This window comes from Buteo buteo, chromosome 1 (genome assembly GCF_964188355.1).
Source record: "Buteo buteo chromosome 1, bButBut1.hap1.1, whole genome shotgun sequence".
Taxonomy (NCBI): Eukaryota; Metazoa; Chordata; class Aves; order Accipitriformes; family Accipitridae; genus Buteo; species Buteo buteo.
In genome coordinates this window covers 79033787-79050847 of record NC_134171.1, presented here as the reverse complement: position 1 = coordinate 79050847, position 17061 = coordinate 79033787, and the positions used below count along the sequence as shown (strand labels likewise).

General features: G+C 36.9%; 1 protein-coding gene across 13 annotated transcripts in view; it reads left to right on the top strand.

Moving 5' to 3' along the window:
* BLTP1 (bridge-like lipid transfer protein family member 1) overlaps positions 1 to 17061 on the top strand; it is a 126451-nt gene that overhangs the window by 102892 nt on the left and 6498 nt on the right. For 7 of the 13 annotated variants that reach the window (XM_075036977.1, XM_075036974.1, XM_075036976.1 and 4 more), the window contains 17 exons: positions 812 to 1056; positions 1648 to 1863; positions 3182 to 3362; positions 4707 to 4899; positions 7101 to 7262; positions 7381 to 7520; positions 8582 to 8783; positions 9189 to 9392; positions 9508 to 9687; positions 11502 to 11639; positions 12007 to 12267; positions 13429 to 13579; positions 13860 to 14017; positions 14540 to 14732; positions 14937 to 15154; positions 15805 to 16056; positions 16609 to 16812. In XM_075036977.1, the coding sequence (XP_074893078.1) occupies positions 812 to 1056; positions 1648 to 1863; positions 3182 to 3362; positions 4707 to 4899; positions 7101 to 7262; positions 7381 to 7520; positions 8582 to 8783; positions 9189 to 9392; positions 9508 to 9687; positions 11502 to 11639; positions 12007 to 12267; positions 13429 to 13579; positions 13860 to 14017; positions 14540 to 14732; positions 14937 to 15154; positions 15805 to 16056; positions 16609 to 16812 (3298 nt within the window). The remainder of the gene's footprint in view (positions 1 to 811; positions 1057 to 1647; positions 1864 to 3181; positions 3363 to 4706; positions 4900 to 7100; positions 7263 to 7380; positions 7521 to 8581; positions 8784 to 9188; positions 9393 to 9507; positions 9688 to 11501; positions 11640 to 12006; positions 12268 to 13428; positions 13580 to 13859; positions 14018 to 14539; positions 14733 to 14936; positions 15155 to 15804; positions 16057 to 16608; positions 16813 to 17061) is intronic. The other 6 variants (XM_075036980.1, XM_075037026.1, XM_075036967.1 and 3 more) reach the window with 3 other exon arrangements.

Below are 17061 nucleotides of genomic sequence, written 5' to 3'. Positions count from 1 at the left end.
CTATATTAGCCCAGTTAGCTTAAGTTTTGTTGGCATAGGAAAATACTACCAAATGCTTAGAGGTATCGAATGTTGAATATTAAAAAAAGAAAAAAATCTTACTGACATTATAATGCCAGTTCCTCAGCAGAGCTCTAATTTGAATTTGCAGACAACTGTGTAGCTCTATAGTAACACTGTGTAGGTAGTGCTGGTGTTAAACTAACACTTCTAGATAGTTTTTACAGGCGTTTTAAGAAGTTAATGTTCAAAAATTGCTTGTGTGGTGATTGTGGCATGCTTTATGTGAGAAACAGGAGGCCTATTTTGGAAATTTGGCCTGAAGTTCGTTTCGTGTTAAAGCATGTGTACCCAAGAGCGCAGCCCAGAACTGCAAACCGGTGCCGTACATTCTGTGTTAGCATTCTGCATGTACGCCTCACTAACGTTCCTGGGTGCTTCACCCCTCGACAAGGTTCATGATGATTTTTGCTGCCTTTTGTTCTTTTCTTTCAAAATATTTCTTAAATTTAAATCAAATGTTTCCATTCCTTCCGATCGTGTGAATTGGTCAGAGCATGATACGTATTTAGCTAACAGATTGAGCTCAATCACTAGCCAATGGCAAACGCCTCCCCACCAAGCTTTCATTTCTTCCTTTTTCATAATCTGCCTTGCAATTTCTACACCTGCTGTATCTGTATTATGAGGAACTTGGGAATCGGAGTTTCTCATAGCACTCTTGCTTTTTTATTTCCAGAGCTATCTAATGCATTCTCGATGGAAATGATATCTGTGGAAATTTAATATCTTTTTGTCTTTTTATAATCAGTTTCCAGAGGAGACAGAAATGGACCTTTTGTCTGTAACTATTGATGGTCCCTCCCATTACTCATCTACTAGTGAAGGCTCATGCTCAGTATTTGGTTCACCCAAAACTCCAGTAGTCTTCTCACCCGGCATTCCCTTCCAGCCTGAAGAAGGACGCCGGGATGACAGCTTATCATCAAGCAGTGAGGACTCTGAGAAGGAGGATGACCATGAAAGAGAGAGGACGTATTTTTATAGGAAACCACCGTAAGTAACGCTCCTAAGGAAGAACACAGAAATTAAGAAAATACAATTGAAATATTGACTTTAAAGCTACAAAATCTGTTACTGATGAAGGCAGAGGTGACTGTGAGGGAAGGAGGAGTTCTGATCTGAAAAGGAGGCAACTGCTAGAAATTTCAGGGCTTGGAACAGAACAAAAGAACTTGGAAAGTGAGGTTTTTGAGGCATGGGGCAGGTTTTAGTGGGACCAGATGACAGATTTGTCAAATACAGCATAACTTTTAGTTTTATCCAGTGATTATACCTCCACAAAGCGCATGTAATAATGTAAACATTTACAAATATGAAAATTATTGTATATATCTTTTTGTTCCTTTTCTTGATTGAGAATTTAAGAAAGGGTAAGTTCTTTGTAGTACCCTGTACTAAGAAAGGATACTTAGTAATGTGTTAATGGAAGATGGATCACTGTATTGCTGTGTATCAGATCAGGCCTTTTCCAGAACAGTTCTTAAAAGATTAGATACTGAGTGTGGACATAGTCTAAGAATGCCTCCTACTGTCTGTTCATGTAAATGTCATGCTAATATCTAATCCACAATTGTGCCTGCGCAGGAGTACCTCTCGCAAGAAAGCAACAGGCTTCGCTGCTGTCCACCAACTGTTCACTGAGCGCTGGCCAACAACCCCTACCAACAGAAGTATGACTGGCACAACCACGGAGAGAAATATTGACTTTGAACTCGATATCAGGGTTGAAATTGATTGTGGAAAATGTGTACTGCACCCTACAATGCTTCAGCAAGAACATGATGACATTAGTTTACGAAGGTAAGAAACGTGTTCCATAGTCACCTTATGAAGAACAGGCTAAGAGTATTTTATTCTGCTTTAGCTGTTAAGTCTGTCTGATATTTCCATCACTTAAGTTATGACCATATGTGCAATAAGTAATGATTCTTAAGCACTGACCTGTTTGAAAAGCATAGAAAATGTATGCATTAGTTACCATCACTTTATTCATAGTAATAATCACTACTTTATAGCATCACCCTAAGTTGCAATTGTTATGGCCGAGTATGGCGTGGGCAGTTGCATTTGTTGACCAAGAATCAGCATATGCCTCTCTCCTGTTTCTATTTTTTTAAATCATGCTTTATCTTTCATAAACAAAATGTTAGGCTTTCAAAGCACTTGGATTATTTTTTTTTTGTCAGCTTCCAAAGAAGTAACTTTACAGCTTAGTAAATCTACATAACAGTTTGACTAATAGTGGGGCTGCTAGTGTATTTTCTCATGATCTCTGAGGGCTCCCATTATTTTCTGAGTGTATTATGTATCTTTCTTAATGAAATGCTTTTTTTTTTAATTATCTGAGGCAAAATGAGTACTTTACATCTGATCTTAATGAGGTTTTATCTCATTCTCAGTCTTTAAATTCTCCTTTTTTCACATATATGTGATTGGGGATCTAATGGCAGCTTTACATTACTGTTTTAAAATGCAATATGTTATTAATATGTGGTGAATTTTAAGAAACTTATTTGTCAACAAAATAATTTTTTAGTAGTATAGTGTAAGGAAATGAGATTCACTTGTTTTAACTCTAATAGTTAGAAACAGGAACAAATGAGAAATACTTTTTCTTACTGAGAGGTATACATAGGAGATCTGTAATTAGAAAGCAATTTGGTTTCTGTCTTTCCGAGACACTTTTTTCTAAGAACTGATACAGAAGGAAAAAGAATCTCTTCAGAATTTATATGAAGACAGGCTTTACAGCAGAGAAGGAAAATTGATAAGTGTTTTCTGCATATCAAAGAGTTTTCACAGATCATGTTGGGTAATGTAGATGAACTCGACTGTAAGAGTACAGAGCATTGGAAGGTGTTTCTCTAATGACATAACAATAATTTTGTAGATTTTATTGCCTGAAATAATCTCATAATGAAAATGGCGAAACCAGAGTGGGCAGACAGAAAGAGAGTAGAGATTACAGGAAGTAAACAGTAAAGCAGAGATTGAAATGCTTCCTTATATAGTTGGTACTATGAATTTGTTTTAGACAGGCTTTTTAATACTAGAAAATATACTCTTATTAATAAGAGTATTACGCTTGCTTTAATAACATGCAGTGTATTTATTTTAGGAGCTATGATCGGAGTTCCAGAAGTTTGGATCAAGAGTCTCCTTCAAAAAAGAAGAAATTTCAAACTAATTATGCATCTACTACTCACTTACTTGCTGGCAAGAAAGTGCCATCATCTCTACAGACAAAATCTAGTGATGTGGAAACAACAGTGTTTTATATTCCTGGGGTGGATGTAAAGGTAAAAGGAGGGTATAACTCAGCAAGGAAGCACTTGCTCTTTGTCTCTGCTCAAGTAGGGTTGCAAAGCAAATACATTGTTACACTATGTGCAAGTTCATATATACAGAGCACCTCAGCAAAATCTTTTTTCAGTGGTGTAGATACTGCTAAAATGAGAATAATGATTTCTGTAATACTGCACTGAAAACTGATAGATGTTTTTACCCTCATTTTCTTGGGTGGGGAAACAGAAAATCTTCTATATACCATCAGAAATAGAACTATGTCAAATGACGCTCCATAACAAACAGTGTATGTGATATTACATAATTGTATGCCCTTTTTAAATAAAGGAAGATCCGTTCATTTTTGGTAATTCATGGGAAGGGCAGCTTAGTAGTTGGCCCACTAAAACATAAAGCTCTCTTACTATGTCTTCTGTGTTGCTTACTATAGCATCAGAGTCTTGGTATAGAAACTATTTTTTTAAGACAATGTTCTCTCAAACACCGTCTAACTGTACCCTCCCTTGTTTTTTAATCATTGTTTCTATATCCTAGTAAGAAAGGGTCACAACAGAAATGTTCTTGTATTTGTGATTTGAAATCCTATGGAGTAAGAACAGGAAAAATAGGTCACTGCTGCATGGAAACTTCATTCAATTCAGTTGAGGCAATGCCATAAATCAAATGCTCTTCACCTGAAACAGCCTGGCTTTTTTAGTCTTTTGATGTGGAAAGGCTATGTGTGTCCATTTTCTAGTATTCCAGGCTATCTTCAGGGATAACAGTTATGCCTCAGGTCCTGCCCATTGCTTTTAGTCAAATTTAGGAATAACTAAACATTCTCTACAGCTTTTGTTATGTTCTATATTTTCATTGATAGTGTATTATGCACATAGAGGAGGTGTGAACTCTTGGAATATTTTATTATTTTTATTTTTTAGGCAACTTTCTGTATGCCGATGTTTAGCAGTAGAATAGTTCCACCATGCACTAAGACAGAAAGCAAGCTGTGTGCACAGGAACAAATAGTTGGTGGCACAGGATGTGTATGACATAACAAAGCGAGGAGCAAGCTTTAGGCATTGTTCCTAAATAGATCATTTCCTCTGTTTCTCTGTGTTTCCTTGATTTTTTTTTCATAGTTTATTAATTAATCTATTTTTTTGTACAAAGATTTCAGATCTTTATGTGCACCAGCTATATCTGTAGAACGTGAATTGGAATGTAACGTATCTTACAATTGTATTTTTGTAAATCATGAAAAAATAAATATTCTTGAAGGGAAGGAGTGACACCAAACTGCTGTATGGAAATTGACCTACTTGTATGAAGTAAATTGATCTTTCTTTGCTTTCCAGTTGCACTACAACTCTAAGACTTTAAAGACTGAATCGCCAAATACTTCTCGAGGATCCTCTTTGCCAAGAACCCTTTCCAAAGAGTCCAAGCTGTATGGTATGAAAGATACTGCCACATCTCCTCCTTTATCTAGCACTATCCACAGCAAGACTAACACCTTACTTCCTCCCCAACCCCCACCCATCCCATCAGGTACTTAGAGACAATAACCTTCTAAAACTATCATGCATATATATCTTTCCTTCATGTAATCTACTAGCTTTAGATCTGTCTGTACATTACCTGAAGCACTGTATTTATCAAGTCTTAATTTTGGCTGCAGAAACCTGATCCCTGAAGCATGAATGCAGTTCATAAAGCTGCATTTTTAGAAATCTCTTGCCAAACGAGTCTCAGTAATATTTCTGTCATAAGTCACCATATCCCAGTGATGAGCTGCCTTCTCCTGTTTTCATTTAACAAAATAATGCTTATTACTGGAAAGCATTAAGTATCTGTACAAAAAGTGAATGCTGACTGCTTTATTCTTCATAATTCAAGGAAAAAAAAAATCAGATGAATCCTTGCTTCCATGCATTACACTATTCAAAGAATACTTTCAGCTTTTAAGTGCTTTCTGCTGCACAAGTAATGTGTAAATTATTGCTTTCTGGAACTAGGTTATTTCCTGTAGTACTGAAGCAGCTGTTTAGATGTATTTGATTAATCAAAATACCAGACAAGTGTCCTCAACTGTTGCAGGCTCTTAAATAACCATAATTTGGAGTAACATGAGTTCTAGTACTTAAAGTTTTGTTTTATCGCCAATGATTCCTGTTTTCAAGCAGGAGTCCTTTGTTACATCATGTCAGATCTAGAGGTACGTAGATTGCACCTCCACACCCCCAACTTCTGAGACATTTACTCTTCTCTTCTTTGGCATTTGAATATCAGTTTAAAAACAAAGCCAAAATTTTGTCAAAATTTGATGAGCAGGCAAAATTAATAACTGAAAAAAGTTGTGTGAATGGGTTGTTTGGTTTTTGTTGGTGTTTTTTTGTTTGTTTGTTTGGTTTTTTTTTTTTGTTTTTTAGTAAAAGCAGCAGAGATGCTGGAAGAGAACAGTGAAATGGGGACACCTTCCTCAATTATCTGTGCTGTTGAGCCATTAGCTCTTACTCCTTTAAGTGTCCATCCTCTTTATGATTACTGAATGTTGTATAATCTTGTTGTATACTGCTTTTTTTCAATTTTTTTATGTATTGTCCTATCCTCTTTCCAATCATTGCCTTTTAATTTTTACCATGTCACGTACAGTTACTGAGTCTTGTTGGTTTTATGTCTAAGTTCTACATTTGGTGGGGGCTTACGGAAATTGCACTTGTATGATGATATAAAGGTCTCCCAAAACTAGGGATTGCAATTACTGTATTTCTTTATGCCTTGTATTTTTATAAATATTTATTAGTTCTGAAATGTTTTGAAACACTTTCATTGTTATCTATGTTACTTTTTTTATAATACTTTTTCTCTGGAATGGAAACCACCTTGTCTTATTGTCTTTGGTCTCCAGTAAGAGCAAGATAGGACAGTCTAGTCAGAGGCACTAGACAGAATAGTTTGCACAGAATGAAAATTCAGTGCTTGGTTTTTTTAGCAAATAAAAGGATTTTTAAGCTCTGTTTCAGTTTTTAGTTAATTTTTATATTTTTATTGGAGAACTTAAAATCAACATCTTCGTTTATCTCCATTCTAATAGCTGTATTTCATAGAGAAAGTAATTGAGCTGGTACTAATACTTTCTGTGCATATTTATATTTTGGTGAGCATGGATCCACGTGCCAGCCTCTTCCACAGATTTAGAAGAAAACAGTCTTTTTATTAGTTTATACTCTGGCTAGCTCCAAGCTTTTAAAAATGCTTGTTTAGAATCTTTAGTTATTCTTTGCATTAATATAGTAGGACTTGTCATTTACAGTTTTACTTTTTTGATGTATTGTCTCGGTTTAAACTGACATTCTTCCCAGGCTCATGTATTTGTTTTTTCCTAATTCCACTTTCACTTCCAGTCAGCTGTGGTTACTTTGCATTGTGTATTTGGAGAAGAATTGTGTGTGTCTGACTTCAGTGCTATTTTTTAAAAAGCAAAGTGGTGACAACGATGTAAGAGTGCTTCGTCAAGAACATGAGCAATGGAATTACGCTCAAGCGTGATAGACTAATAGTTGGTTTTGCACAGTTTCTTGGTGAAAACTTATGGTGTAATTTTTTCTAACTGATCTGATTTATGCCTTTTCAGATGATGATATAGAGAATTAGAGGAAACCGCTGTTAGTTATGAATTACCTTCTAATGTTTATCAGTTACTGTTGAGTGGTTTTACATTAAACAAATTTATCTTCTAAATGTTGCAGCCAAAGGGAAAGGAAGTGGTGGAGTGAAAACCGCTAAACTGTATGCATGGGTTGCGCTCCAGTCGTTGCCAGAGGAAATGGTGATTAGCCCATGCTTACTGGACTTTCTAGAGAAAGCTCTTGAAACCATTCCAATTACACCCATTGAAAGAAATTACACAGGTAAGTTGCGTATTTGTATTCTAGTACTCTAGCCTTTTTCTTTCTTGTCTTCTGGTGGCATTGAGCTGCTCTTCCCTTTAAATTCCACTTTCTAATGAGTTCTTGTATTTGTTAAAAGCTGTTAGTTCACAGGATGAAGATATGGGACAATTCGATATACAAGATCCCTTAGAAGAATCCACAACATCATTAGTATCGTCCTCGACATCAGCATATTCATCCTTCCCTGTAGATGTGGTGGTTTATGTACGAGTTCAGGTGAGGTTTTAACTCAACATTCAGCATAGTAAGTAACTTCAGTCACAGTCTTTGAGACAATCCATGCTTCTAAGTTTGCATTTTAAAAAATAAAAAATCAACAATATTTTCAAGTGTCCTTTCTGAGATATTAATGCCTAGTGTGATGATAAAATAGAACTCATTTCAGCAGTTCTGACATATTTTGGTCCCATGGAGACCAAAGAAATGAGCTATTTTGAGAAGTCACAAAAGCTCTCAACTTTTTTTAATCATTACTTCTTACTAGTCTCTTTTGGAGTTTTTTTTTTTAATTATCTTTCATAACTAGTATTTCTATCCATTGTTCATAGGTACCATTACAAAACAAAAATAATAATTAAAGATTTTCTCAGTTTATATGGAAAATGTAGGAATGTACAGTTATCATCTACACGGCATTATTCATACTGCTTAATATTTGACATGTCTGGGCTTTTTATACATGTAGGAGAGAAAAGTGCTACCGCAGAGTGATTCAGAGCATTCGAGCTTGATCTGAGCATTGCTATGACATTTTTCCTGGTATAAATTTGATTATGTTCCCAAATGGAACAACATATTCGAACAGATGGGTGGGGTTTTTTTTATGCCTATGAAAATTAACCACAACAATCTGTAGCCTCTCTCAGCTTTTACTTGCAAACTCATCTGGCCAAGAATATGTTGAGGGGAGCTGAGGCTTTTGGCATCACCTCAAGTGATTCTGTATAGTTCTCACATGAGATGAGCTGTGAATGGACTTGGGGAGGAGGAAGAGAGGGGGGATGTACATGTCCTCTGCTGCATCCAGGCTTCCTGTGTCGAAGTTTTCCAAAAACTGATCCAAATAATAGACCTGGTGTTGGAGGGATTGCCTGAAATTAATGTATCTATATCCATTTGTATACAGTCATCTTACTAATTCTAAAAACCAGTTTGAAAAGGCTGTAATTTGCTTAGATTTAAAAAATAAATAAATAGCACTTTATAAGCCAAATTTGGGATGTTTTTAGTATTTTGTATTTGTTCATTGAACGCTTTATTTTCTTTCTGTCTTTCAGCCCTCTCAAATCAAGTTCAGTTGCTTGCCGGTATCAAGAGTTGAATGTATGCTGAAGTTGCCTTCCCTGGATCTTGTTTTCTCTTCAAACCGAGGAGAGCTGGAAACATTAGGCACAACGTACCCATCAGAAAATGTGTCAGTTGGTGGCAATACTTCACAGAGTGGCTCAAAGAATTCAGTTAGTAAATCTGGAGCACCAGGTAATATGTATATGAATGTTTATACTATATACAGCTTGTAGCATAAATAAATATAATGTTCTGTTGTCTAAAATTAGAGCAGAAGATAAGCTTTTACACACCTTAAGGCTAGACATTTATGTATGAGTTCAGTAGGATTTTTTCATGTTGTGTCAGTTTCCAGTAAAAGCTTGCACAGATACAGTATATTGGAGTTTTTTCTTGCATTGGTTAAGCAAGTTCAGTTATCTCTTATAGAAGGCTATCATCAATACATAAAATATTTAAGCTGCATTGCTGCTGCAAGGGCATAATTCAATGTGCGTTTGGTCTGTTTAATATTGCTGTTAACAGTCAGTATTATTTCACGTTTGAAAATGCTTTCATACTAAAACTAATTTTTGCAAAAAAAAAATTTGTCTTCAGGTTCATCACCTGGACTAGGCAGCCCTCTTGGCAGAACTCGGCACAGCAGCAGTCAGTCAGACTTGACTACTTCTAGTAGCAGCTCTTCAGGCCTGAGCTTTACTGCCTGCATGTCTGATTTTTCCCTTTATGTGTTCCATCCATATGGAGCTGGAAAACAAAAATCTGCTGTCACTGCTCTAACCCCTGGATCAGGAGCTTTAGGTACAAAACAAGTTTTTGTTTGCTTTAATGAACATTGATCAAGTTTGGCATGGTTTTCTGAACTGAAGATTTGAGAAGGTCACAGAAGATTAAACTTTTTCCTTTCTATTTCTAGGTAATGTGGATGAGGAACCAACTTCGGTCACTGGCCGGAAGGATTCTTTGAGCATTAACCTTGAGTTTGTGAAAGTCAGCCTGTCACGAATAAGGCGTTCAGGAGGTTCCTCCTTTTTTGAGAGTCAGTCTGCAAGCAAAGCTACCAGCAAGATAGATACTACATTGATAAACATATCTGGTAAATGCTTGTTTCATTTTAATTCCATCTGTTCAGCTAATCAGAGAACTGCTGTTCCAGTGACAGACTTTACTCTCAGCAGCTTTTGTAGATGTTATATGAGAGTCACCTACTTGTAGTGTGTAGTAAAATTTTTGCTTTTTTGAGTGAAGTAGGGATTGATACATTAAATTGTAATGGTACTTGGAGTACCTATTTACAGATGCACCTTTTTTAGCCTCTTGATTCATTTAATATAACTAATGGGCTTGCTCAAACAGGTCCCTGACACCAGTCTGTGTGACTTAATGTGACCATTGAATGTTTTGAGATTGTACTGGCTGTGGCTAGGATGGAGTTAGCTTTCTTCGTAGCCACCCATATGGTGCTGTGCTTTGAATTTGTGGCTGAAACAGTATTGATAACACCAACGTTTTGGCTACTGCTGAACAGTGCATGCACAGCCTTAAGGCCTTCTCTCTTTCCCACTCTGCCCAGGAGGGGAAACAGCTAGGACAGCTGACCCAAACCGATCAAAGGGATATTCCATAGCATATGAGGTTGTGCTTAGTAATAAAAGCTCGGGGAAAGGAGGAGGAAGGGGGGATATTGGTGGTTATGGCATTTGTTTTCCCAAGCAGCTGTTAGGTGTGCTGAGGCCCTGCTTTCCAGCAAATACCTAAACATCTGCCTGCCAATGGGCAGTGAATTCAAGCAGTGAATAATTTTTGTTTCTTCATTTGCATGCACAGCTTATGCTTTCCGTGTTAAACTGTTGCTACCTCAATCCACAAGTCTCCTTGCCTTCCTTCTGTTTTCTCCCTTTCCCACAGGACATTGGAATGAGTGAGGAGCTCGGTGGGCATTTGGCTGTTAGCTATGGCCAACCTACCACAGAGATAAAGCCTAAATAGTTTGTGTTTAGTCAGCTTCAAGTTACATGTCATTTTAGTTGTATTGCAGATACTTCTGTCAGGTATTATCAGAAGGAGGTGATTTCAAGTCATTATTTTGGAGTAAACAGGTATTTCACAGAACTCTTTTGTTACCTGAATAGGATAAAATATTTTACACTCACCCTTTTTTCCTTTTTTTATATGAAAACTAGAAATAGTCTCACACCATCTCCCTTGGGGGGAAGGGGATGGAATCAAAGTGGATTATGTAGCACAATTAAATGTGGTATTAAATCTCCAGGATCACAAGCTGCCTTTTTAGTGTTCTTCATTATCTTTTTGGGGGTTTTGTTGTTGTTTTTTCTTTCTTAGTCTGACATGTGCTGTGTGATATTATCTTAATTCTGGCTGCGCTGCTGCATGTCTAACTTGGTGAGGTAGTTCTGCAGTCTGTGTTCAGTTACTAGTTGTCAAATTTCACCACCTTGCCACCTGGTGCCAATGAAGCTACAGTGAGAGTTGGACTCCTGAATACTCAAGGAACCTTAAAGTAAAAGTGGGGTTTAAAGATTTGTTATTTATTTATTTTCCCCCACTGCACATAAGATCTTGACTTACTGGGCAAACAGCAGAATGGTTGTGATTATCTGCCATTAAAGCCCTCAGATGAGGAGTCTGAGGCACATACAACACAAGCAGGACCCAACATCAGTTACATTCTTAGGTTCCATCTTGCCTTTATAAAATGTGTTTGTATCTAATATTGGATTTGGAGAAATGGCAACACCTCAGGAAAACTATTTTTTCATTACAGCAGAGACTATACTGCTATGTAAAGAAGTATTTGACTGTATTGAAAACCTATTAATTAGATTTGGTTACCAAAACCTGTTACTACTGAGAGTTTACAGTTGTGTGTATATACTTTTTCTTTTTCAGCTGTCTGTGATATAGGGTCTGCTTCTTTTAAATACGATATGCGCCGACTCAGTGAGATTCTAGCCTTTCCAAGGGCTTGGTACAGGAGAAGCATTGCTAGACGGCTTTTCCTAGGTGATCAAACAATAAATCTGCCGGGTAAGATGCTGCTTCTTATCATGAAAAACCTTTTTTGTATAAGAAGTTATAGTAGGAATTTTATAAACATTTATTACCTGTGTGTTATTACGTATGTGACTAGATATAAATGTATTATAATTTACTCAATATGCAGTCACTCTAATAAGTTTAATAGAAAATCCTAGAAAGAAGAAATGGAAAAATTCTGAAGTAGGTCATTGAATTATTTAAAGAGCTTATATTAATGAAGACAGTAGAAAACCTTTAGTTATGATAAATGAAATACATTTTGACAGTCTCCAAATACTTCTTAGTATATGGGAGGATATTGTTAAACAAAAATTAATTCATTTTTCTGCCTTTCATGTGCTGCTTTTTTTTCTAGTAGCATCGGGTCCTGGAACACCAGATTCAATTGAAGGGGTAAGCCAGCATCTTTCTCCTGAATCATCACGGAAAGCATACTGTAGGACATGGGAGCAGCCCTGCCAATCTGCTTCATTTACACACATGGCACAGTCACCTAATGTTTTTAGTGAACATAATGCAAGCAGCAGTATGTCACCTGGGACAGCATCTCATAGCTTAAAGTCTCCAGCTGTTACAAGATCCAGGAGTGTGTCTGACTCTTCAGTGCCTCAGAGAGGTTAGTAGACAATGATTTCTTCAGTTTTTTAAAGTATTTCCCTCAGTTGTATGAAAAAAGTAGTCATTACTGCTTTGTAGAAAGCAACCATAAAATACTCTTTTCCACTGTGCCTGGGAGTGGACAGTCAACGGCTTAGAGAAAGGAAAATGTCTGAAATGGATGAATCAAAGTGCAGTTTGTTAGCATACTTTCTATGAAAGTGGACTTTCTTTTACTAGAGCAGGAGTTGTTTAGCTGGGATTAGATGAGTTCTCCAGCTTAACATGATTGCATTGTCATCTTCTTGGCTTTTCTCATCCAAGCAATTACCATGCTCTTAGCAGAGGGTCAATGTCACAGCTCACAGGTGAGGTCAGTTACTTCATTTCATCTGAGACTTTGGGCTCATACTGAGAGGTCTAAATAAGGATAGTTTCTATATAAGAAATAAATTAACTTTTACTTTCTTTTACTACAGATGTTAATGTATTGTATCTTACAGCAACGTAGCACTGGCTGTGTGGAACCATGACATTATGGCATTAGATATAGATAGGAGATTTAGAAGTATGGTACTTATTTTAGTCTAGGAAAACTATCTGTGTGAAAAGAAAGGACAGGTATTTTGTCTATTTAGAATGCAAACAAGATGTTATATATGATTGGTTTTTAGGAGAAGACACAGTTGAAGAAGGATTTATGGCTGGTAGAGTGGTTTGTTAACAGGAAATGCAATTTTGCACAGGCTTATAAGTGTATTGCCAGGGTTTTTGTGAGAAGAGCAAGGAAAACCCTAGTACTTGAAGTTCTGACTTGGCACTTGTGCAGATAACTGCTACCTGAATATTCAAATACTAATAATTCATTTTCTGAACACACTGGTATTTTTAAATAGCTAAATAGTTTCAAATACGCTCTTGCATGACTGACTGCAAATTAAAAATCATTTCTCTTAAAGATACTAGTAAAAATAAATGTGTAAAATGAGTCAATTTCTATGATAACTAAAGCAACGCATATTGCAAATCCTCTAGTTCCCACTTATTCTCACTTGTAGTTTTGTGGTGCTCCTTAAATACAGTGTTGGTCTGTCCTTTTGTAATATGTAGAATGGATATATTCTGCCAGTTTTTCCTAGCATGTGGAATAATTAAAATTTTTGTCTACTTTTTTGTTTAGATACTCTCTCAAAAACATCAACTCCATTTAATAAGTCAAATAAAGCTGGAAGCCAGCAAGGAACACCATGGGAAACATTGGTTGTATTTGCTATGAACCTAAAACAATTAAATGTTCAAATGAATATGAGCAATGTAATGGGCAATACTACGTAAGTATTAAACAAGATCAAGGATGTTTTAACAGATTGTGGTGTTTTGGGGGCAAAAAGACCTTTTCCCCACAGGCTGTTATCAGCCTTTTGTCTTCTAGCTTTAAAATCCTAAATTTTCCAGTTCTGAATTGTGAAGTCCCTCATGAATACTGGTAGATGCTTAAATCCTGAAGTCACATACGCCTAAACCATGTTATTTACTGCTTTCCAGTAAATAATTTTCAGTTTCTCTTTCGACAGCCTGGAAAACTGTTGTCTATTTTCACCTCTCTTCTAGGTGGACCACCAGTGGTTTGAAAAGCCAGGGTCGTCTATCTGTGGGTAGCAGCAGAGATCGGGAAATTAGCATGTCTGTTGGCTTGGGAAGATCACAGCTGGACTCCAGAGGGGGAGTTGTTGGAGGTACCATAGATGTTAATACCCTGGAGATGGTGGGTAAGTTGGAAAGCTGCCTGGTATTACTATATGCTCTAGACAATAAATGTGAAAAACTAAAGAATATACACAGTACCTTGCTTTGTGAATCTGCTAGTGTATAAAAACTTTGGATTCTTACTTGTGCATTCTGACTACGAAACACACTTTGAACTGAAGGGATAGCCTTCTGATCAGGGGCTGATTCAGTCGCAGGGTTCTCTAAAATTACACTACCTAATTGTGCAACCCTCCAACCCCCTTCAGCTGTCCGGACAAATGGCAACTGAAAGATTTGATAGCATTTCAGCTCCTTCTAGAATTTCACAAGTGCTTACGATCTGGGAAATGTAAAACTGGCTTTGGAAAGAGGCTGGGTGTTCTGGTGTACACCAGAGTCGTGACTTCCTCGTGAATCTGAAAAAAACAGTGCTTTCTCAGCCCCTCTGTTTCATGTGGATGGCATAAGGGTGATATCACTGGAAAAATAGTTTTTTCTTATCTTTAATGCTGTATTTCTGCATCGCTTTGGTTCCATTTTAGCTCATATTTCTGAACACCCGAACCAGCAGCCCAGTCATAAAATTCAAATTACCATGGGTTCTACTGAAGCACGTGTTGACTATATGGGGTCCAGTATCCTAATGGGAATCTTCAGTAATGCTGATCTTAAACTACAGGATGAATGGAAAATTAATCTGTATAATGCTTTGGACTCGAGCATCTCTGATAAAAGGTAATACTGCTTCTTGTGTTTAAAATGTATATTGTTTGATAAGGCCAATGTCTGCCTATATGTCTTCTGTCCAGTATTGCTAATCAAAAATGTAAGCATCTGCTAGAAAACAAAGGGTTTGTTGGTGGCTTTTGTTTGGGTTTTTTTTGTTGTCAGTAGGAAACAGATCAACTGCTAATGTTTTTTGCTATTTTTAATATCTAGTGAGATATTTGTCCATGGGGACTTGAAATGGGATATCTTCCAAGTGATGATTTCAAGATCAACTACACCAGACCTAATAAAAATAGGAATGAAACTCCAGGAGTTCTTTACTCAGCAGTTTGATACAAGCAAGCGAGCTTTGTCCACTTGGGGACCTGTTCCTTATCTCCCTCCCAAGACAATGGCCAACAACTTAGAGAGAAGCTCACATGAGCAATGTAAGTCGTACAAAAAATAGTATACTTCCCAAATAGGATGCCTTAATCGCAAAAATTCATCTGAGCGACTTTGTACATGCAAGGATATCTATTTGACTTGAAATAGTATCTTCAGTACATTTTTCCTGTAAATTTCAGCTGGCAATAACCTTTCAATGAAGAATGCAAATGTCTCGAGCACGCTGCTAGACCTGGGGTACAATAATGACTTAGATTATCTTATTTTTGGGTTTTAGTTAAAAAAATGCATTTTTGTTTAAAAAATAAAAAACCCTTTTTTTGCAGTTTTCAAACTATTTCAATAGAGTTGAAATAGTTTTCAAAGTCTGTTTTAGAGTCTATTTCATAAAAAAACATTTCTACTTTGAGTAGCAGTGGAAGTGTGATGTTACTCTTACTTTCTATTAATCATGTGCTGAAACCATCATTTGTCTGAACACAATGAGTCATTGATTTCCAAGTATGCTTGTTCAGGTACTCTTAAGCTACAACCACCTTAGACCACAAAAATGAAACAGTGTCAATAAAATAGATTAGAAAATATCACTCATAATTCCCCATTTTATTAAAAATATAGATATGGCACTAATCCTTCCTGTATATTTCTCTTTCCTAAAGTTTGTTCTTACTCTTGCATGTTTACTTTCTAGTCTTGGATGCAGCCCATCATCGCCATTGGCCAGGAGTTTTGAAAGTGGTATCTGGGTGCCATATATCCTTATTTCAGATGCCATTGCCAGAAGATGGAATGCAGTTTGGAGGATCCATGAGCCTGCATGGAAACCATATGACGCTGGCTTGTTTTCATGGACCTAATTTCCGCTCAAAATCGTGGGCCTTATTTCACCTTGAAGAACCCAATATTGCATTTTGGACAGAAGCCCAGAAAGTTTGGGAAGATGGTAATTTAAACCATTTCCTCACTTCTATCAATTCCTTTAAATGAGTTTTAAGAATGTATTGATACATAAGAAGAAATCAAAGAAAAACTTATTTTCTTTAAGTCTGAATCAAGATTCTTTCCCAAAAATATACCACTTACCTAAAATAATGATCTGTTCCCTCTCCATCTCTACCCAGTTTGCTTTCTTTGTGGAATAATGCAAAGTACTTTTTCAAATATACTAGATGTGTCCCTGATAATATGCCTACTAAGTGGATTGTCTGCCTTGTTAACGCCATGTCTGTATTTATGTAGTCCTTTGTTTCTGTATGATGAATTTTGATGGTCGTATTGCTTATATTTGGCTTCATATTGAGAAGTTTTTACTGTCTGTAGCTACTGAGGATTTGATTTTTCTGTTGTTTGCAAGCTTTATGCCAGTTTTTAATGCCACTGGCTACTAATTATTCATGTTAAATACCTGTGAAAGGAGAAATCCTACTACCCTTACCAAGCTGCTTTTTCCATTTTTCTTCTCTCTTACCCCATGCCACCCACACCTTCAACGCAGGTACTAGTGAACACTCCACATATATCGTGCAAACCCTGGACTTTCATTTGGGCCATAACACTATGGTCACCAAACCGTGTGGAGCCCTCGAAAGCCCTATGGCAACAATCACAAAGATAACAAGGCGCCGCCACGAAAACCCCCCACATGGAGTTGCCAGCGTGAAAGAGTGGTTCAATTATGTTACAGCCACAAGGAATGAAGGTTAGATTCATGTTCGTTAAGTTTTGGGATTGCTCTGCTGGCTGGGCAGTGCAGATTGGGCTGTTTAAAAGCTGCTAAATTTCAAGTGGGCTACAGGGACAAGGGAATTTGAGATAATGGAAGTTGTTCCTACTTGAGAACCTTATGGTGAACTGTGGAACAAAGCATAGCAATATGCTGAACAGCTGGAAGTGTTACTGAGCTGTCCTTTTTCAAACTGTGCAGTAAAGCGAAAACGTTCTGTTAGTG